Source organism: Alosa alosa, chromosome 24 (assembly GCF_017589495.1).
Source record: "Alosa alosa isolate M-15738 ecotype Scorff River chromosome 24, AALO_Geno_1.1, whole genome shotgun sequence".
NCBI lineage: Eukaryota > Metazoa > Chordata > Actinopteri > Clupeiformes > Clupeidae > Alosa > Alosa alosa.
The window spans coordinates 2055492-2078527 of record NC_063212.1 but is presented as its reverse complement, the minus strand read 5'-3'; the positions used below and the strand labels follow the sequence as shown (position 1 = coordinate 2078527).

General features: G+C 41.0%; 1 protein-coding gene across 1 annotated transcript in view; it reads left to right on the top strand.

The window, feature by feature from the left end:
• Positions 1-22664, top strand: part of sstr1b (somatostatin receptor 1b) — a 28983-nt gene extending 6319 nt beyond the window's left edge. Inside the window, 2 exon segments of the mRNA XM_048236864.1 lie at positions 19436-21079; positions 21081-22664. Of these exon segments, the coding sequence (XP_048092821.1) occupies positions 20336-21079; positions 21081-21449 (1113 nt within the window). The 5' untranslated portion in view covers positions 19436-20335 and the 3' untranslated portion in view covers positions 21450-22664.
• The last annotated feature ends 372 nt before the right edge of the window (positions 22665-23036 follow it).

Here is a 23036-nt window from a genome sequence, read left to right as displayed (position 1 = left end):
GGCCACTGAGGAGACCGATAGAAAATGCCTGTGCATTTATTTAACCCCCAGAAAAAACACTACCGTAATTGAACTGCTTCAGGATGCTCATTACACAAACCCTCAGCCTCATTGAAAGTCTGTCCTGGTTGATTACATTCCATCTCTCTCTCTCTCTCTCTCTCTCTCTCTCTCCTCTCTCTCACTCAGAACCTCTCAGCCTCTCTCTTTTTCTTTGATCTGATTCTTGCCCATATTCCCCTCTTTTTAACTAAAATGCTCATTTTTTCCAGCTTTGTACACCAAGATCAAGACCAAATCATGAAGGACACCACAATATTGAAATATTGGAAGGGGTTTCGGGCTTGGGGCTCGTGTGCCTTGGGACAATTTAAATTGTTATTGGTGCTTTGTGAATAAATAAAGTTCAATTGAATTGGATTTTTTAAATGCTTGTGATTTTTTAAATGCTCAGGTTTGGTATTTCACTGAAATGCCGTCAAAAGCATATGACCACAACAAACATATATTAATCACTATCTGTGACATTTAAACAGGCTATTAAAAGGGTCTGGTAACCTTTGCTGGACAACACATGTTACAAAACGTGGGTGTGTCGGGAGGGGGGGGCATTCCATATCAGACCACCAGGAGGCTCCCGGCTCTAACACGACCCCCCCACCTCACCCCTCCCCTCCCAGCCACCACACACACACACACACAGACACACACACAGAGACACACACACACACACACAGACACACACACACACACACACAGAGACACACACACACAACCTTCTCTCTCTTCTCTCCTCCCAAAGCCACAGGGATTAGCTTTGCTCACTGTCATTGATTTGTCATTTCGCAATGAGTTGAATCAACAAGTGTTTGTTTTCTATCTCTGGTCTCTGTAAATTGTATCTCTCTCTCTCTCTTTCTTTCAATTCAATTTCAAATGGTGCTTTATTGGCATGACAAATATGACATAAATGTACAGTATCAGGATCTAAGCAATTATACAGGTATATACAAGAAGTAGGAGTACATGTACAAATAACAGTTTTTTTTTTTTTTTTTGGGGGTCTGTGTCTGTGTGTGTGTTCAAAACAGGCAACAAACTTACAGACATACAATAAATCAGGGCATATATACCAAATGGATTGCGCAGAAAATTCAGGTATGGTACATACAACATGAGGAAACTGTAGTGTATTTGTGTGGGGCTGTGAGAGAGGGGTGCGTGCATGTTTGTGTGTGTGGTGGTGGTGGTGGTGGGGGGGTTGTGTGTGTGTGTGTGTCACATGTACATGCATACAGAAATCACTGTGTCTCTCAGCTGGTGACAGGCAAGGACATATTGGGCAGCAGTAATACAACTGTCTGTGTCTTCTGCCAATACAGTATTTTATTCGGGTAAGGTAGGTCATAGAAATCAGACATTTTTTCTTCAATTTTGGGAAGTATTTATTGCGAATTGATTCGAATTTTGGCCATTTTGTTAAAAAGTGTAATTCAGTTTCGACAACATCATCTCTGCACTGCTGGCATAGACGCTCATCTTTTGGAAGCCATCTCTTTTTGTGTCTTCCTGTTTCTTAGGCTAAGCGGTGTTCACTGAGTCTGTAGTATGCTTCTCAAATTTGTTTCTTTTATTTTTGTTAGGTAATGTGCAAGTGCATATTTTCTGTTTAGGGTCAAATAGCATTGCATTTTGCTTTGGGATTGTGTTTTAGATTGCCAATATTCATCATAAATGTCTTTGGTTTTGGGGGTTTGGTTAATCCAAACATTTTGTGTGGATGTGGCCAGGTCTTGGGCTTTTAAAGTGCTGGATGTTTCTAGAGAATGCCTGAAGACCAGGTTGGTAGGGGAGTTATCTTTGCTCAACTCTTGATGTTTCAGGGCTTTATAATGGAATGAGTTTGGAAAGACAACCCAGTATTGCAAGGATTGGTTGTACTGTCACGTTTGGTTAATCTATTATTCGTGCTGGGGTTGGAGGAGCTGGTAGGGAGGGCAGTTGGTATTTTGCCTGAAATTGCACTGTGCCTGTACAAGGGCATTGTTCCCACCTCTTTTGGGGCCTACTATCAAATGTTTGACCTCTATAGAAAGCTGAGAACCTGTAGTTTTCATTAACCTGACTCCGCCAGATGGATGCTTCGCATTTGCTCTGCATGTCCATCTGGGAACTTTCCGTTGGAAAACTTTTGGGAAGGGGCGGAAAAACTGGTTAGCTGATTGGATAAACCATCTGTCTATCACCACATATGTTGGTTATCGACGGGCCAAATCAACCAATTAGATGAACAAAGTGTTCTTCTAATGCCTTCGTTTAACATACAATTAAGTTAAATTTTTTAACTAACCATTTGTATGTGATATGAACCTAATCAACAACAATTCCCATCAAGTTTTCACGGTAGGCCCTACACTTCTGAAGAAAGTATATTCCTCCATTATGAACTGGAATCAGCAGTGGAGGATGTCTGTGTCGTTCATTCCTCCCAGCTGCATGGCTGAGACTCATAGCTTCACAGCTTCCCCAAGAATACTTTCTAATTTGAATAAAACTTGCGCGATATGCTCATCTCATCTGTGGATGCCGTCATGTTGTTAGTTGCGTCACACCTAAACCCACCTCAAAACCAATGCTGATTGGCCGTTCGTTTGGTAAACTGCTCCAAATTTTCTCTATCGAAAAGATGCCAGACTGATCTGCGAGTGGAAACCTGAGGCTCGCAAGATTAGGATGGTCTCACGAGGCTAAGTTTTCGTAGGAAACAGTCAAAATAACTGTGTGATGTACTGACACAGAGTTACAGAGGCTAGAATATTGTTTTTTCTTTCTGCCGGATTACAAGCATCTCTGAACTGACCACATTTCAGCCCTCTAGGTCACCAGAGGAAAATTGATTATCATTTAGGGACCCAACTTTTGTATTCATGGGACCAGGGCCTCGCATCTGATGGGCCTTGCACCTGGCCAAAGATGACATAAGCGTTTATTCTTCATTAACCCCTATTGTAGCCTAAACAAAAAGCTTAACGTGGCTTAGGCCTAATGTCCTAAAACAACGATCAGTGATCACCAAATTTCTCTCATATTGTTCCTCATAATCACTAAGAACATTTACAAAATTTAGAATGAAGTCATATAAGGCCTATGAACTTTGAACTATGGATTAGGCTACCTGACGTTTCTTCTATCTCCTTCACTGACACATATGGAAAAGGCTTAACGTCCCAAAACAACAATCAATGATCATCCAATTTCTTTCTCATATTGCTCCTCACAACCATCTATAAAAATCTATCCCAAAGTTTTTTTTCTTTTGGAGCACGTCCGAATCCCAGGACATAACGCACTGTAGGCTACCTCATAATAGGCTCAAGATATAATTAAAAAGGGGACAGATAGGCCTAGGCTACAGCACTTAAAACTTAAAAAGATTGAACGAACCTTCCCGAACTTTTAAATTGCGATCAGTGACTGGCATCGGGTGAACAAAGCTTTTTGAAGTCGAATAGGCAATTAAAAACTATTTGCGCACCTCCATGTCACAGACTAGTGGGCTCGCCCGAAATGAAAACAATGTCTATCTGCAAGTTGACCTATGATTTCATGGCTGAGTTTGTGGCAAAGTAAGCAAGAAAATGTTTTTTTCTGAGTCAGGATATGGCGAATCATTGTCATTTGTGTCCAATGTTAGCCTACAGACCAGTTTCCATAGTGCACATTTTATCAATAGTTTGAATGTCGAGTGTGTCTCTGCTCATTGACAAATAGAGTTCAGCACAATGATTCATGCCCAATTAATTCCCCCTGTTAAGGTGCTTTGTTACACTAGTTTGGTTTCGTGATGTAGGCCTACATGTAGATGATAAATGGCTTATGGCCAAATAGTATGTGACTCAGCTAATGTTATAGGCTACAATTCCCCATCTTAAAGACAAGCTGGTGTAGCCTATTAGCCTACTAAATGCACCGACAGTAGGCTACGTGTAAAGTAGGCTATCGCGTGATTTCATGTACGTAAATAAAAAGGGCCTCGCACCTGTCAAGTTCGCACAGGACCTCACACACCCTTGCGACAGCCCTGCAGCTCCTCCTAAGACAGCGGGAAAAAAAGTTAAAATACGTGATAAACCCGGAAAAGGTTGACAGGTATGTTTCGGTCCCGGTGATTATTTGTTAAATTGTGCCTTTTCAGGGCATTTCATGGAAGTAGTGGTAGCATGCAAGCTCCTAAATTGACCCAGTACAGAAGGCATCAATAAATTGTTGGGGAGGGTCATGCGTTTTTTTTTCAATCACTTTGGAGGGTCATAGAAAAATGTCTTGCTGGCGAGGGAGGGTAGCGTCTTTTTTGACTAACACTCCCAAAACTCCTCCGGTGGCCCCATAAATAAATAACAGTCCCTTAGAAACACAACTGAGCCCTAGCACCAGGTCTTGTGAAGCTGTGTGCAAAAGTAGATCAATATGAAAATATGAGTGCTTTAGACCATTATTTGCCAAGGTATGCTCATGCCTTTTGTAAAATGCCTATGGAAACGCTCCTTTGGTTATCCAAAATGCATACTGACAATCAAATGCTTCCTGCACATGCACCCCTGCCAGGGCTGCCAACTTTTCAAAAAACCTTGGAGTGAGATTTGGTGGTGCCAACCCAAATTTTGCTGCGGAAAGGGAGAGAAAAAAATCGCACCCTAAACCACTAATGATTGCGGAGATATTTAAGCAAACACCATGGGATTTCTTGTTTTGACGTTTGTGCTCACCTTTCTTTGGAAAGAAGTTTATTAGCAGTTGTTTCCCCTCATTTTGATGTCTCTCTTTTTCCTGTTTTGGCCTTTGTTTTTAGTAACCTGACTTGGCTTTCTTGGAGAAAGACATTGCCTCAGCAGCAAAACAATTAGCGGTCCACTACTAGCGATGCTCAACTAAATAAACAAAAGATAGACTACCTTATGAATCGTGACGGCGGACTAAACCATTTATCTCTTTAGCAAGGGAGAGTGAGAGTGACCTTACACAGTTTTCACTATGTTTTGTATACAAAATCCAGTCAGACTTTCATTTTGACATTTAATTTGGAAGTTAAAATATTCAGGTAAAATAAATATATGGTGGAAATAAGTATTGAACACTTTTTTTTTTTTTTTTTCAGTAATTAGCCTAAACTTCCAGTGAGTCTATTCGAAATTTTCACCACACATTATATTAACACACATTTATTATACGGCTCTTCACAATGCAAGTAGAATGCTCCATTGACTTGAATGGGATTTCCGAAAGTTCTAGCGGTCATTATTTCTTGGGAAAGGACCTCTGAAAACAAGAATGACCGCTGTCAATGGCAACGGAGTTTGCGCTTGGAATTTTATTCAAAAGTGAAAGCAGACGGTTGATCAGCTGTGTTCTAAAGAATGTTTGATTCAAGTTCAGCGTGTGTTGCGAACTATTTGTTTCTCAGCAAAAGCCACGACGAAACGGTAACAAATAAGTGTAAAGAGACATATCATGGAGTTTATTTTTTTCGTTTTGGCAAGTAGCCGTATAATAAGCGGGATAATGTATAGAACGGCGGTCATTATGGGAAAATAAGTCCCTTCAGGGCGAAACAAGACCCTCCACTGTCGGGACTTATTTTCCCCATAATGACCGGCGTTCTATACATTATCCCTTCCTGTATGACAAAACTTATTGGTCGCAGTATCAGGTCTGATTTTGGCCCATTGTTCTAAGTTCTAAACAGATTCCAGGGGTCCCTCTTGTGAATCCTAATCTTTAGTTACTTCCAGAACTATTTAATTGAATTGGCTGCCTTCAAGTCTTTCTGGAGCTTTCTCCGAGTGGTCCTTGGCTCTTGGAATTGACTATCCTTCTGACTCCCTGGTCAGAAATATTACGAGGAGATCCTGTGCATGGCCGGTTGATGATGCAGTGATGTTTCTTCCACTTGCAGATAATGGCTCCCATGCTGCTTACTGGAAGATTCGGATGTTTTGAAATGCATCTGTAACCAGTTTCATTGATATGTTTTGCAACAATAAGGTTGCAAAGGTCTTGGGAGAGCTTTTTGCTTTTATCCATCATGAAATGTTTCTTGTGTGACACCTTGGTAATGAAAAAAACCTTTTATAGCCCATCAATATGTAGGCTACTAACCAAGCTTATATTAATTTGCACAGATAGAAAGGATAACTACTCTCTATACAGATTCCAGCTCGTTCCTTCCCTTTCCTTGCCTTAGTGCTTTTTCTTAGCGTGTTTAATACTTTTCCCCTGTGTTATTCCACTTCATTACATGACTCTACTTATGGAGTTGTTTGGATTTTTTATGTGTGGATTACCTGAGTTATTACTAATGCCTGGTGAAAATGTTGTGCCCCCTGTATTCCACTTTTCACGGGCCCTCTCCTCCATTGGGGCCCTATACTTCCCACTTTCTCCCCCAGTATGACACCCTTTAATCTGCTGAACCTTCTGCTCGTTTCCAAATATAAAAAAACTCTCTGCAACTCAATATTGGCCTGCCTGCCTCAGCTGCCTGTGAGGGGCTTTTCAGTTGTGCTGGATTACTGTTCACTGCAAAGCGACCCAAGGATGAGTGCAACTAACTTTGAAAATCAACTACTGCTCAAACTTAAAGGAGAATTTTTCACATAGATCTCCATTTCTCAACGTCCTTTTCAGGCAAGTACCTCCACTCGGCGGCCATATTGCAACACTTTTTGGGCACTTATCGTGCATCTATTTCAGCAGAAATGCGTGCGTAAGGCTTCCGACACCAATCTTGCTCCAGCAGCGAGATCACAACAGATGATTGGCACGATGTCTTCACAGCACACCACATGATTGGCTCAATGTATTTTACAACACACCACATGATTGGCTTCAATGTCGGCGCTTTGCCGCGGAAGGGTTGTGATATGTGTAGACATATGATGTGTAGACAACTGCCATATTGGCGTTACAAACTAACCCCATGTATTACTATGGAGGATTTTTTGAGTGCTGTATCTCCTCATTAGAAAGTCTTTGGTAAAACTGGTTGTTCTGGTACCCCCTTCCAAAAAAAAAAAAAAGTAACTAAGTAACTTTTACTTAAAGTACATTTTGAATGGACTACTTTTTACTTTTACTTGAGTACATTTTCAGATCGGTATTTGAACTTGTACTTGAGTAATATTTCTGGTCCTCCCCCAGAAAAATTTTTTTGGACTAGATGCAATTTCCTGAATTCTGGTACATTTTAACAGGTTATTTAGATACTTCTATATAACAAAATAAAGCCAGCCTACGAAATTAATAAAACGTAAATTATGCATAATTTAAAAATAACTCAATATATAGGCTACTTGGCTACGCAATAAGGTTTCCATTATAGCACCGTGGACCTTCAATGAACACATGAAAGGTTTGTTTGAAATCCCAACACTCTTTCAACTACATACGTAATAGTGATCATCAAATACCTCCCCAGATTTCAGTGCCCATCAGTCCCAACATTTAACAATATAATCAAACAGTCCAAAGTAAATTAAATATCAAACTAAACCGAAAATGTCATACTTTTGAAGGCCTACCAGTATGCCGCTCCAAGAAACGCATGTCTCAAAATAAAACTTGCATAAGAAATAAAGGGCTGTCTCGAATACAATCCTGCCCCTAAAGGCCTGTACTTTGTCTTAAGACCCCGGCCATAATTTGAGGATTTACACTTACAGTATCTAAGTAGACAAACTGGCTTCAGATATCCAACAGAGTGAATACGAGATTGTGCAGTCGCTGTGGTTAGTGACGTGATGCTGTTAATGGGGACATTAACATACATAGCCTAGCGTTAACCTATAGGTTATTATTTATTTGGCATACCTACAGTATAAGGCTTTTTACCTTATCAAAAGTGAGGGGGATGACTGATCTCTTCAACACTGCGGGGCATTTGGCGCTTGTCACTGTGTGTGTGACAGAAGAGGAATGGGAGAATGTGTGTATTACAAAAAAAAAAAAAAAAAAAGTTTTTTTTTTTCCAATGAAAATGACAAAAACTAAACAAACTGAAAAACAATTTTAAAAAAGTGGGCAAACTAACAATTTTGGGTGTGTTTTGTAAGAATTTAAGAAATGTTTGTATATTTTAACTTTTAAATGCATCAATCAGGCGCACTTTCAAAATAAATTCAGAGGTCAGACTTGCTTATTTTTATGGAAATATTTGTGCTGTAGCCTAAGCTATTTTGCACTTCAGAATTATAACCATGCACACACAGGTGGAATAGTTATGGTGATATTGCAATAAGTTCACAACCACAAAAACATATGCTACATTTCACAGTTCAGAAATGTTCAAAAATGTGTGTACATTTCAGCACTCCATGAAATTATGCAGAAGTGGTCACCTGTGTTCTTCAGCTAGTTTATTTAAAGGAGAATTCCGGTGTGATATTGACCTAAAGTGTATTGAAACATGATACCGAGTGTGAATGTATGTCTCATAGCCCATCTCGGCTTGTCCCCTGCACTCCAAAATCTGGCGCTAGTTAGCTGATGCTACCAACAGCTTTTTCAATAGTGGTGCTTCGGCATCGGGCTAGCCATGCAAATAAGAACCATGATAGTGGGATAATCTATGGCTGAGCAATTTACAAAAATGTATGTAGGCCTACTGACAAATAGTTTACATTAGAATACATTATAATTTCGCCCCAATGAGGCTATGTAGAAATGTGTTGCAATTTCAAAACCGGATTACTCAGGAACCACTTATTGCACAGAGGCATGCTTTATATCCTCGTATTCGTTTTGCTGTTTATTGTGATATTGGGTTTGCCACGTGTTGTGTGAAGGGTTAGTGAAATATTAAACCGAGAGTAATGGGTGTGCACTGTGTGCAAAATGCAAATATGATTAGCCTAAATTGCACGTCGGTTCAATGTTAATTTTCTCGCGAACCATTTATTACAGCAACTTGCCGCTAATATCATTGGAAAGCTTAGATTCCGCACGTTCACCTGATGTGTGATATCATATGTATAGGTTTAGTTTAGTTGAACCTCATCTGCCAGGTATTTGACCTACCAGGTTGACAATTCAGCGTGAAAAATACTCAATAATACTCAAAGCATACCTGAAGCCGGGGAAATGCGGGGGGAATGCGCCTGGGACAGCTTCTGAAGTAGCATCGCAAATGAGAGAAATTTTAGAAAATTCCACAGACAGGGGGTGCTCTTGAACCCTCTCACCGTCTCTGAAAGCATAACCGTGGCTCAACAGGTAGATCTTTAGATAGGCTAAACTCATTTTTCAGGCATCTGACCAACCGGGTTGACACTTCAGCGTGAGAAATCAGGGGTGTGGCGTGTGAGTGTGTGAAACTAATCAAATGCGTGTGTCTCACGGCCAATGTGTGAGAGTTGGCAGCTAGATAGATAGATAGATAGATACTTTATTGATCCCCAGGGGAAATTCTATGAGTGTAGACGCATAATCCTGGTCTCAAATGAAAGGTAACACTTTGAGGTTTCTTGTAGACTATTTAGATTGTATGTCACGTGTTCCTAGACTAACTACACAAAATATGGAATAATTTAAAAAAAAAGTCTCTATTTTTGCATTTACTTTATTGGTTCAATGAGTGTATATAGGATAGATGATACATCTGTACAACTAATTTTGGATAATACAACATGAAGATTCAATTTCTATGGATTCTTGTGAATATTTCAGAACCCAATATGTTGCATCTACTTATGGTGCTGCAGCTACACTGCAGCCAGAGGTCAGGGTAGCACCAAAAGCAGAGGAGGGGGAGGGGGGCATTTTGGATCAAATTTAATTGAGACATAATAAGATTAATCTGAGAATGTAAAGCACTATACAGATTGTACATGAAAAAAGTTGTCATTTCAAATGGTGTTTAACATTACTATGCTACATAGCAATATGGTGCATACAATTGATGTGGTGCCTAAGAATATATCTAGGAAGTTTTGGATTTCATGATTTTCTGCGACTTTCTTGAATTCCTCTGTGCTGTTTTCAGCCCATCTGTATGATTTCTTTATGTGAAACAGCTTACTGGGCTGTGATTTGAGGGTGTTGTTTTCTGTCATTAGAGGGGATGCATCCCCTCTATTGAAATCCGGAGACTTCTTCTTATTACAGTGCATGAAAATGCACTGTACTGTTCTTCCTAGGCAACTTCTTCTTATTACAGTGTATGAAAATGCACTGTACTGTTCTTCCTAGGCAACTTCTTCTTATTACAGTGTATGAAAATGCACTGTACTGTTCTTCCTAGGCAACAACAACTTTTTCTTCTTATTATTATTCCGCTTACCACTTTTTCCGTACGCTATTTCTCTTGAACAGTTTAACTTAGAAACTTCATTCAAACTTTGTAACGTAGGTATTCAAACGATTGCACTTTTCAACTTTGAAACTTCTATACTTTTTAAACTATTAAAAGAACTTTTTTAAAAATCCATAGACTTAACATTGTAACATTTTGACATCATACGGCCGCTAAGCAATTGACTCCTATGGCAGGTGTTCAGGCCACCTGGATCAACTGCCAGTCTCAGGCTTTAAGCATACAAACTGGCATTATTAAGACTACACATCCTGCAAAACTGCTTCCTCTGCCAAAACTGTTTCAAAATAAAAGTCCTCACTACAACATTTCACTGTTAAACAATTTAACATTTTAAACTACTGAACTTTTTAACTGTTCAGCCATTGTAACTTTTACTTGTCATCAACTATGACTCCTACCCAATGATTAGTTAGCATAGTTAAGTAACATGGTTAAAGATTTTAGCAAAACTGCTAAAAATGACTAGCTAAGTTAGCTTAACATGGTTAGCATAGTTAGCATAACTACTAAAAATGATTAGCTAGGTTAGCTAAATCACATGGTTAGCATAGTTAACATGTTAGCATGCTAGTTAGCATAACTACTAAAATGATTAGCTAGGTTAGCTAAGTCACATGGTTATTATAGTTAGTATGTTAGCATTGTTAGCATGTTAGTTAGCATGTTGGAATTGTTAGCATGCTAATTAACATAGTTAGCATAACTACTAAAAATTATAAGCTAGGTTAGCTAAGTCACATGGTTAGCATGTTAATATTGCTAGCATAGTTAACATGTTTAGCAAAACTGCTAGAACATTTTAGCTAAGTTAGCTAAGTAAAGATGGTTAAGATAGTTAACATTGCTAGCATTGCTATAAAACATTAGCTAAGTAAAGATGGTTAGCATAGTTAAAAATCTTAGCATAACTGCTAGCAAACATTAGAGCCATTCCAACTTTCAGTTATCGTCAAATATCTACTTATACACAGCCATTAAACAATTTGAATATCAACATTGATTAAACTGCTAGAAAACGTTAGCTAAGTTAGTTAAGTAACATGGTTAGCATAGTTAAAAATCTTAGCAAAACTGCTAGCAAACTATAGAGCCATTCCAACTTTCAATTATCGTCAAATATCTACCTATACACAGCCATTAAACTATTTGAATATCAACATTCATTAAACTTCCAGTCTGTCAACAACTTTTAAACTATTTACCTTCAACTTTTAAACGGTCTACTTTTAAACTATCTATTAAACTAGCTGTCTATCAACAACTTTTAAACTATTTACTGGCTATCAACAACTTTTAAACTATCTACATTCAGCTTTTAAACAGACTACTTTTAAACTATCAACTTTTATTAAGCTATGCAGCCACCATGTCTATCCTAGCATCACCGTATTATCTATTTTAACTATACATGATATTTTACATCACAACTTTAGCATTTTCATGCACTGGTAATTCCTTGGAATTGCATTTCTAGTTATTATTATTCCGCTTTACCACTTTTTTCCGTGACTATTAATTTCTCTTGAACAGTTTAACTTAGAAACTTCATTCAAACTTTGTAAAGTAGGTCTTCAAACGGACCAAGCTGCTATGTCTTTTCAACTTTGAAACTTTTATACTTTTTAAACTATTATTATTACCATTAACATTGTGATTGTGACATCATAATAATGCCATTAAGCAATTAGAATCCTATGCCAGGTGTTCAGGCCACCTGCAGTCTCAGGCTTTAAGAGTTAACATGTTAGCATGCTAGTTAGCATAACTACTAAAATGATTAGCTAGGTTACCTAAGTCACATGGTTATTATAGTTAGTATGTTAGCATTGTTAGCATGTTAGTTAGCATGTTGAAATTGTTAGCATGCTAATTAACATAGTTAGCATAACTACTAAAAATTATAAGCTAGGTTAGCTAAGTCACATGGTTAGCATGTTAATATTAATAGCAAGTTAACATGTTTACAAAAAACTGCTAGAACATTTTAGCTAGTTAGCTAAGTAAAGATGGTTAAGATAGTTAACATTGCTAGCATTGCTATAAAAAACATTAGCTAAGTGAAGCATGGTTAGCATAGTTAAAAATCTTAGCATAACTGCTAGCAAACATTAGAGCCATTCCAACTTTCAGTTATCACAACATCTACTTATACACAGCCATTAAACAATTTGAATATCAACATTGATTAAACTGCTAGAAAACGTTAGCTGTTAGTTAAGTAAGCATGGTTAGCATAGTTAAAAATCTTAGCATAACTGCTAGCAAACTATAGAGCCATTCCAACTTTCAATTATCGTCAAATATCTACCTATACACAGCCATTAAAACTATTTGAATATCAACATTCATTAAACTTCCAGTCTGTCAACAACTTTTAAACTATTTACCTTCAACTTTTAAACGGGTCTACTTTTAAACTATCTATTAAACTAGCTGTCTATCAACAACTTTTTAAACTATTTACTGGCTATCAACAACTTTTAAACTATCTACATTCAGCTTTTTAAACAGACTACTTTTAAACTATCAACTTTTATTAAGCTATGCAGCCACCATGTCTATCCTAGCATCACCGTATTATCTATTTTAACTATACATGATATTTTACATCACAACTTTAGCATTTTCATGCACTGGTAATTCCTTGGAATTGCATTTCTAGTTATTATTATTCCGCTTACCACTTTTTCCGTACGCAATTTCTCTTGAACAGTTTAACTTAGAAACTTCGTTCAAACTTTGTAAAGTAGGTCTTCAAACGGACCAAGCTGCTATGTCTTTTCAACTTTGAAACTTTTATACTTTTTAAACTATTATTATTACCATTAACATTGTGATTGTGACATCATAATACGGCCATTAAGCAATTAGAATCCTATGCCAGGTGTTCAGGCCACCTGCAGTCTCAGGCTTTAAGTCAAGTCAGATTTATTTGTATAGCGCATTTAACATGCACCCCAAGTGCAACCCAAAGCGCTCCACATATAAGACATTGTCATTGACACAGACTAACAAAGACAATAGATGCCGGACGGAGCGGCGTAGTCGCCAGCGTACCCGTGACACCAAGACATACATTTAAGAAATAACAAACACAAAAGATGCCGGACGGAGCTTCGTAGTCGCCAGCGTACCCGTGACACCAAGACATACAAGACATACAACAAACAAATTAATAATAATAATAATAATAAAAATAAAATAAGTCCACGATCGAAAATAACATAAATGAAGACTAGAAAAATAAATACAAAAAATTAACAGAACATTACATAAAACTACGAACATTACATAAATACAAACAAAAACATGATGCCAGACAATCTTTAAGCATACAATCTGGCTAGCTAGTTAGCATTGTTAGCATAGTTAGCATGTTAGCACAGTTAGCATTGCTAACATTTTTTAGCAAAACTGCTAGAAAACATTAGCTAAGTTAGCAAAGTAGCATGGTTAGCATAGTTAACATTATAAGCATACATAGCAACATAGTTAGCATGTTTAGCAAAACTACTAGAAAACATTAGCTAAATAGCATGGTTAGCATAGTTAACATGTTAGCATTGTTAGCAAAACATTAGTTAAGTTAGCTAAGTAGCATGGTTAGCATTGTAAGCATAGTTAAAATTGTTAGCATAACTGCTAGCAAACATTAAAGCCATTCAAACATTTAGTTATCGTCAAATATCTACCTATACACAGCCATTAAACTATTTGAATATCAACATTCATTAAACTTTCAGTCAACAACGTTAAACTATTTACATTTAACTTTTAAACAGTCTACTCTTAAACTATCATTAAACTATCTATCTATTAAACTAGCTGTCTATCAACAACTTTTAAACTATCTACATTCAACTTTTAAACGGTCTACTTTTAAACTATTAACTTTTATTAAGCTATGCAACTACCATGTCTATCCTAGCATTATCACAACTTTTGCATTTTCATGAACTGGTAATTCCTTGGAATTGCATTTCTAGTTATTATTATTATTCTTTTTACCTTTTGTGCACGCTATTCAGCCCAAACCGCTTAACGTACAAATTTGGTTGAAACACCGTTCCGTAGATCTTCCAAGGCTTTACCATCCAAAATTTCTTTACCATCCAATCATTTTTGAGAAGTTTATACTTTTTGAGATATTTGTAATTAAAAGTGTATTTTTCCCCCATAGACTTGAATGGGGGCTGTGATGTCATAACAGAGCCAGCTGCGCTCGTTAAGTAGTTCTCAGAGCAGTTCCCAGGCTGATCAGAACACTGGCACAGGTGTCACCTGTGAGGAATCCAACTGTCTCAGCTTCTAAGCATACAATCTAGCTCTACCTGAACTATACATCCTGTGTGTCAAAATAAAAGTCCCAGCCATATCTCATGCATTCAGCATTATATCTCCAGAACGGCTTGACGTACAGTACATGCTTCAAATTTGGTACGAGTTTCATGGACTCAAAGATGAAGTGAGTTGATGTTGGAGGTTGAAGGTCAAATGTCAAGGTCAAAAACACCTTGAGTGTGATATCTCATAAATGCCATGTCACAGAATGAGCAGTGAGCAGAATGTGTGTCTCCAAAGGGTGTCTCCCCTTATCCTACCATTAATGATATACAGACCCAGATTGCGACAGAGATGCAAGAGTTCTTTTCCCTGTTTGTTTGTAACTGGATCACAGTTATTTCTCTGAGAGTACATAGGATGATTAGTTTTATCAAGGGAATGACCAATGTAGTTATTGCCATCTGTGTTTACAAAGTCATTTTGTGTACCTGTTCGGGCTTTTAGGTCTCCACAAACGAGAACATTGCCCTTTCTGTTTCTAATGAAGTGCTGTGCATGTGTCTTCAGAGTAGTGTGGGGATTCATGAGGGGGTATACATTGCACAAAGGAAGAGATCATTTTGTGAGATGATTAGTTCTTTCTTGACTTTTAGCCAAATGTGGTATTTACCAGATTTTATTACACTGAGGTACCTGTCCAGTTTTGATTTATACCACATTACTAGACCCCCCAAGTTTCTCCCCTGTTTTACAGTACTGAGTTTTTGTGGGGATACTATTATTTCCTTGTAGTCTGGGGGACAAAACTACAAGGAAATAATAACTCTCTCTCTCTCCTCAGTGTTATAAATGGGATTCACAGGGAAAAAACAATGTTTATTCATGATCCACACTTTGCCTATCCTCATAGGGGGCAGCCGTGGCCTACTGGTTAGCGCTTCGGACTTGTTACCGTAGGGTTGCCGGTTTGAACCCCGACCAGTAAGCATGGCTGAAGTGCCCTTGAGCAAGGCACCTAATCCCTCACTGCTCCCCGAGCGCCGCTGTTGTTTCAGGCAGCTCACTGCGCCGGGATTAGTGTGTGCTTCACTTCACTGTGTGCTGAGTGTGTTTCACTAATTCACGGATTGTGATAAATGCAGAGACCAAATTTCCCTCACGGGATCAAAAGAGTATATATACTTATACTTACTTACTTATATAGCGTAGTGGTGCATAATGTAGTTCTACTGTAGATCATTCCTCTCTCCTTCTGGTGCTAAAGCTAGAACGTATGTGAATATGGGGTCGCTACTGTATGCCACAGTGTTAGAATCTCAATGCATGAGCTCCACGGTGTTCCACTTCATTATGCTTCCACGGTATGATTGTGTGGGTCAGAATGCATTATTATCATCCACACGCCAGACTGGGAGGATGGAGGCCAACGCTCTGAACTGGATCTTTGTGATGAATGCCTCTCCCTCCCTCCTTCCCCCCTTTCTTTATCCTTCCTCCCTCTCTCTCTCTCTCTCTCTCTCTCTCTCTCCCCTCCTCTAGTCTGACTAGCTGCCCTGGCAGGCCCAGACTTTGCCCACCTCTGTAATTCACTTTAGCCTTGATGTGCAAGATTGTCCAGCTGAGACTTGCTTCTCCCCTCTGCCTCTCTCTCTCTCTCTCTCATTCTTTCTCTCTCTCTGCTTCTCTCCCTCTCCATCTCTTCGCTCCTCTCCACCTCTCTCTCTCTCTCTGTCTAACTCAGTCATCCTCTTTGTTTCCATCTGTCTGTCTCTGTTTTTCATCGTTGTGCCATTTCTCCATTCCCTGTCTCTCCTTAAAAATCCAAAGTATGCACACTTTTTTTTTCTTACGATTTCTCTCTGACGTACTCTATCACTCATTTTCGGGAGCCTCTCCAGGGAAGTGCTCTTGTTTGCGTTCGACTCGTTCACTTCAGCTAGTGTAATAGCAGTGTGCATCACTCCACCCTCTCCTCTCTCTCCTTCATTGAAGTTTTCTGTTTACCCCTTCAGCTATAGATCAAGGTGTCATCAAGTTTTCAGTTGCAAGCAATAAATGTTGAGCAAAGTTTCTAATTCACTCTCACTGAATATGCCTAAACTAACTTTTTAGTATATGCAAACCATTATAATACATTGTAAAGTAGTCTATGTCATGGCTTAATATATTTTTAATCAGTGATATGCATTTATGTATGTACATCTCAGGTAATTGATGTCATTATCTTCAAAGTGAAGCTGTTAAGTCAAGCTAAATATGTAATGAGCTCTACTGAAATGGCTGACTTCAGTCTTTCAACATACACATTTTGATCTGTAAATCACATAGTATTATAGTGTGTGTGTGTGTGTGTGTGCGTGCGTGCGTGTGTGTGTCATAATGCAGGTAAGAGAGCCTGGAGCCTGAGTGCACATGAATAGATGACAAGCATAAAAGACCCAAAGACTTGAGTGTGTCACAAAATGGAGGCAGCAATTGACGGGGAGAGGAAAATGTGTTTTTCTTTGAAAAGAAGCTTCGGCTGCTCTGCCTCTTGTCGCCCTTGTGAGCGTCTCTTCATGGGGGGTATGTCAGTCAGAGTCTAGCAGGCATGTCTCTTCCCAGACGTAATGATGGGCATTTGTGAATGGCTGGCGATGAGTAGACAAGACACGTGGGAGAATTTTGACAGAAAACGGCAGACACGTGGATATGAAATTTCATAGATGGATTCTGCCTCTCTTTGCCTCTGCAGGCTACCCATCAGTTCAGACACAATCTGATACGGACACAGGGGCAATATCGGAGCATGTAGCCGCCTCCTCTCTCCACAAAACAGAAAACAATAACCCATGCCGAGCGCAGATGATATTGATCAGCAATAAGAAAAGAATAGCCTGCTGCGCGTGCTGCACTGCTCGTCTTATCGTGGCAAGGGTCATCTCGGTCCGGCAGAGCCCCCTCCTTTTACCCCTTTGATTTTCTCCGCTCATCCTTGACCACAGTGGGGGATCTGTAGATGAGGTCTTGCCATGGCTGTCATGGCTATGTTTGGATTTCATTCCCTCGCTAAGTTGTCTGTTTACGCTCTTCTCTCACACACACACATACACACACGCACACACACTCTCTCCCTCCCCTCAAAACAAGACAATTGATTCCCCCCGACAGTCTTTTTCACTCCCACTCCACGACTCGAGACGATGTCTGTCCGACATCCTTGGGCCTTGTTTTCCCAAAAGTACTGCGGCGCGGACTTGGATCACGGTTAAATGAAAGATGAGCTATCAGCTCACACACTCGGCGCTGAGTTTCTTCTGTCCGTCTCTCACTGTCTCACTGTCAAAATAATCTATTACGCATTTTTTGGACGCCAAGGCCCAAATAGCATTGCGTGTGCCAGCGCCCAGATCAGGCATGATTACACTTCCATCCTTCCACGGGCGTATCCTTGGCACCCATAATGGCATGTTTTATATGCCAGCCACGGCACCGGCGAGCAGCCTCTGGGCGAGGCGACTGGCTACTTTTTGTTGAGTTAATGGTGCCCACATTACAGGTGAGAGGGGAGGTAAGGGAAGGGCAGCGAGGCCGAGCGGCCGAGGGAGAGGATTAGCACTCCTCTCTCCGTCTTTTCATCACAGGTCTGGATGGAGACACACTCGTTTTTTTATGTTTGTTTTTTTCCCCACCCTTTCTTTTTCCTTTTCCTTTCATTCCAGGTGGTTTATGCCTCACCAGCCAAACACAGAAGTGGTAAAGGTGCCGCTCTGCATTGCATACCAGAGCTAATGGGATGGCGAGAAACGTGGAGGTGGAGAGAGGGGGGGGGGTGCATGAGAGGGGATATGGAGGGCACAGACATCGTGGCTGGGTGGGTTGATGTCTAGTTGACAGCCTGGCATGTCCCTAATTGCTTCAGCCTGGCATTGGTGTGTGTGTGTGTGTGTGTATGTGTGTGTGTGGATGCCTTCATATGCATGCATTCTCTCACTTTGTTTATCACATCATCTTAGTCGTGGCTTTCTGACCTCTTGGCTCCTCTGCACTCTGAGTCACTGTCAGGAGGAGAACAGAAACACGTCTCGAACAATGTCTGCTTTAGTTCCGCTGTCTTTCCCCAGACGACTCACAGTCACTTACACTACCGCTCAAAAGTTTGGGATCACTTAGAAATTTCCATTCCACTCCATTATTGACAGAATACCAGCTGAGATCAGTTGCATTGTTTTTTAATCAGGGCAGCAGTTTTCAGATTACATTATGTGCTTACATATAATTTTCAATTGTTGTAGAAAGAAATGGCTGATCTTTAATGCAATATCTACATGGCCGATTATCAGCAACCATTTATCCAATGTTTCAAAGGCACATTCTGTTTACTAAACCTGATATAATTTTAAAAGGCTAACTGAGAAAACATTGGAGAACCCTTTTGCAATTATGTAAGTGTATTAGTCTATCTCTTCCATTTACCCCTCACTCCAGAGCCCATAACTCCATAATTATCTTAATCCACATCTACCCATGAACCCCATATCTTAATTTAAATCTTAAATCTATCATAGAGTTTGAAGTTTTTATGTCAGATTCATCCCATCTTCGCACATGACTCTGAAATTGCAAATTGCTTTTAGAAGGGAGGAATAAGCATTTATTCATGCAAATTAGTATGTAAATGACACTTTTTCAGTGAAAACTCAATCTAAGCACGGGGCTATTTACCAGAGTCATGGCGACGACATCTTTCATTTCTAACTCCTCTGCACGGCTTTTCTCTGTTTTATTCTCTCGTTTCCATAGGTCTCTTTCATGGGAAAATTAGATCGCGGCTTTGAAAACCTACAAGCTGAACCAAAGAGGTGGAGAGCGAACCAATCCTCCATGGCAACCAAATGACCATCTCTCACAGAGCACCTTTTTTTTTTCAAACGGCAGGTACTGCGTACCACAATCTTTTCCAGTGCGGAGCCATTAAGGAGGGAAGTTTTGAGGCCGGGCTGTAGACGAAGGCTAGCAGCAAAGCCGTGATTCCCGCAGACACGGAGCAAACCCCCCTGGCGGAGGGGGAAAGGAATGTTCTTTAGCTGCCAAGGAACGTGTGTTTTCCCCCGACCCTTCGCGAGCCAAGCCCTTGTTTCAAACACAAAAGAAGGCTGTGGAGCAGTCGCACCTGCAGCTCTCACACACACACACACACACACACACACGGGGCTAAAAAATCTCAAGGTTTATTATTGAATGGAAACGAGGTGCTGCGAGGACTGCTCAACAGATGATGTGGGTTTACAGCACACGGTCTGCGACTGATTAGCCGCTCTGTTTAAGTCCAAGGTTGCGCTTTTTTTTTTTTGATCCTGCAAATAGGAGTCAATGGGACTGCGTAGATTGGAGAAATCCAAGAATTTCAAGGACTCCTGTTAATACAGTTGCTTAGCCCTCACTGGAGTCCATCTGGGGCATGTAGAGGAGAAGAAATAATCAAATAAAACGTTTTTAGTGTTATTTCACCCTATCCTAGTGTCTGTCAGTTTGGAAAATAAAAGGACTGACATGGACCCTCTGAGGCATGTAGGCCTGTACTTTCTCACAGTAAATAAAAAGCTGTTTATAAGATTGATTTCTCCGTGGACAGTTTGGGTCAGGTGAGCCCATATTTCTATTTGCTTTCATCCCGATAAAGAGCGGGCCCGTAAAAACACGATGGACGTGCTGGGCTTTAACGGCAGCGGGTACGACGCCTACCCGACGGGCTTCCCGTTCAACGCCACCGGCGACTACGAGGACTACGAGCCGGAGCCCGACGCCAGCAAGATCATCATCCCGTCCATCTACGCCCTGGTGTGCTGCGTAGGCGTGACGGGCAACGCCATGGTCATCTACGTCATCCTCAAGTACGCCAAGATGAAGACGGCCACCAACATCTACATCCTGAACCTGGCCATCGCCGACGAGCTCTTCATGCTCAGCGTGCCCTTCCTGGCCACGTCGGCCGCCGTCCACCACTGGCCGTTCGGCTCGCTCATGTGCCGCCTGGTGCTGAGCGTGGACGGCATCAACATGTTCACCAGCATCTTCTGCCTGACCGTGCTGAGCGTTGACCGCTACATCGCCGTGGTGCACCCCATCAAGGCGGCGCGCTACCGCCGGCCCACCGTGGCCAAGGTGGTCAACGTGTGCGTATGGGGGCTGTCGCTGCTGGTCATCATGCCCATCATCGTGTTCGCCGACACGGTCCCCGCCGCCGACGGCGGCATGGACTGCAACTTCCTGTGGCCGGAGTCCTCGTGGTCAGAGGTGTTTGTGGTCTACACGTTCCTGCTGGGCTTCCTGCTGCCCGTGGGGGCCATCTGCCTGTGCTACTGCCTGATCGTGGCACGCATGCGCGCCGTGGGCCTCAAGGCCGGCTGGCTGCAGCGCCGACGCTCGGAGAAGAAGATCACGACGCATGGTGCTGCTGGTGGTGGCCGTCTTCGTCGTCTGCTGGATGCCCTTCTACATCGTGCAGCTGGTCACCGTCTTCCGCCGGCCGCCTGACCCAGTGGTCACGCAGCTGTTCGTCATCCTCAGCTACGCCAACAGCGGCGCCAACCCCATCCTCTACGGCTTCGTCTCGGACAACTTCCGGCGCTCGTTCCAGCGCATCGTCTGCTTCCGCTGGCTGGAGACCGGGCTGGACGCCGAGCAGGTGGACTACTGCGCCGTGGCCCTCAAGCGCCAGGCAACGCTGGGGCCCAAGGACTTCCCCAAGGACTGCCTGGCCTCAGACATGGTGTTCCGCAACGGAACCTGCACCTCACGGACTACCGTGCTATGACTGGACAAGACGCCTCACACGTCTCCCCGACAAGGACATCAGAACATTACGTGAACATTACGTGAACATTACATGAATCAACATTACGGTTGACTCTGCCATCTTCATCAACTGAGCAAAGTGAAAACACTAAACATAGCTGTGAATAATGATACTTGGAGAAAATGTCCTCTCAAATGATTAAGAACAGAATGAACAATTACACTGTGAATTTAATTATAGGATGTTCTAGAATCACCCAAAAGGCAAGTTGATAGTTGATGAGTTTTGTGGGAAAAAAAGAAAAAAATATGGCAAAGGGGAAAGTTCATCAGACAGTGATTTTGATTAAAATGGCAGAGGTGATTACCTACTTCCTATTCTGAACGTTGTCTTTGGATCACCCGATAAGAAATGGGAAACGTGGGATTACAAGAATCCCACAGCAGGATGAGCAGAAGGGCGTAGTCGTGTTGTAAAAACCAACTAATCCCTACAAAGACTAGCTTTCACCTCTCTTCTCTTTGCGGCCGCCAAGGGAATCGTCTGCGATTTTGACTTGAGAGAAAGGGGCCAGAATGATCCTGTCTGGAAATAAAGAAGACGAAGAGCGAGCGTTTCAGAATGTTGCAGCAGACAGCGATGGGAGGTGGTAAAAAGCACAAAGCAGACAGACTCCACATATGCCAGAGCTCTACTCAGCCCAGTGTGAGTTCAGGCCATTTACCATGTGTGATTCTCACAGAGGTGGTCCAGTTATGTTACGTCTGTGGCTTTAACACTGTCATGCTGATTTTCTGATGGGTTTGTTGTCTTTGTATCAGTGTTTTACATGTCCTTTTGAATTCTGGTTTTAGAATCTTGACAGTGCAGTGCGTTTCAGACCCAAATCTGTTTTGTTTCACAGTTTTGTAGCTCTTTGTGTTTGTTCTCTGTTCTGTGAATCTGTTTTGTTTTCATGCTATGGTAAGTCAAAATTGCATTGGACTACCGTGCCGCTTAAGCTTGTGCAATGATGCGCCACTGACACGGCTCTCTGATCGTCTGCCAAAGGAGTTGGGCATTCTCAGACACAAGTGCTTGTTCATATTGTACGCTGTTCTGCTTTTGGTTGCTTTTGTTAAAAGTTATTACGCCTTAAAAAGCTGACCTTTCTGTGTTAAATATAATTAGAATGTATGTTTTCTTGTATTGATGTAAACTGAATTGCAATATTAAAAAAAATGTTTGCAGTGTCTCTCTCTCTCTCTCTCTCTCTCTCTCTGTGTGTGTGTGTGTGTGTGTGTGTGTATGAGAATGTCAGTGTGTCAGAGTGTGTGCTAATCAACTCATGAATAAACTATTTAGCTAATTTGAAAAGCCCCACATTCAGATGGTCATTTTTGTTTTCCTCATGGTGGATATTTAATATCATGGGATTCATGCATTAAAGGCATACCTGTCAACATTTAGCTTTCCAAAAACGGGAGATTTTTTCGGGGGGGGGTGCAGTGTTTATACCGGATCTGTGTTTGCATATTTAATATGTTTCATACACGTGTTTCAACACTGCATTTCGGTCGTTGCTTTTACCTTACCATTACCTTACGCATGCCAGTTATGTATCCA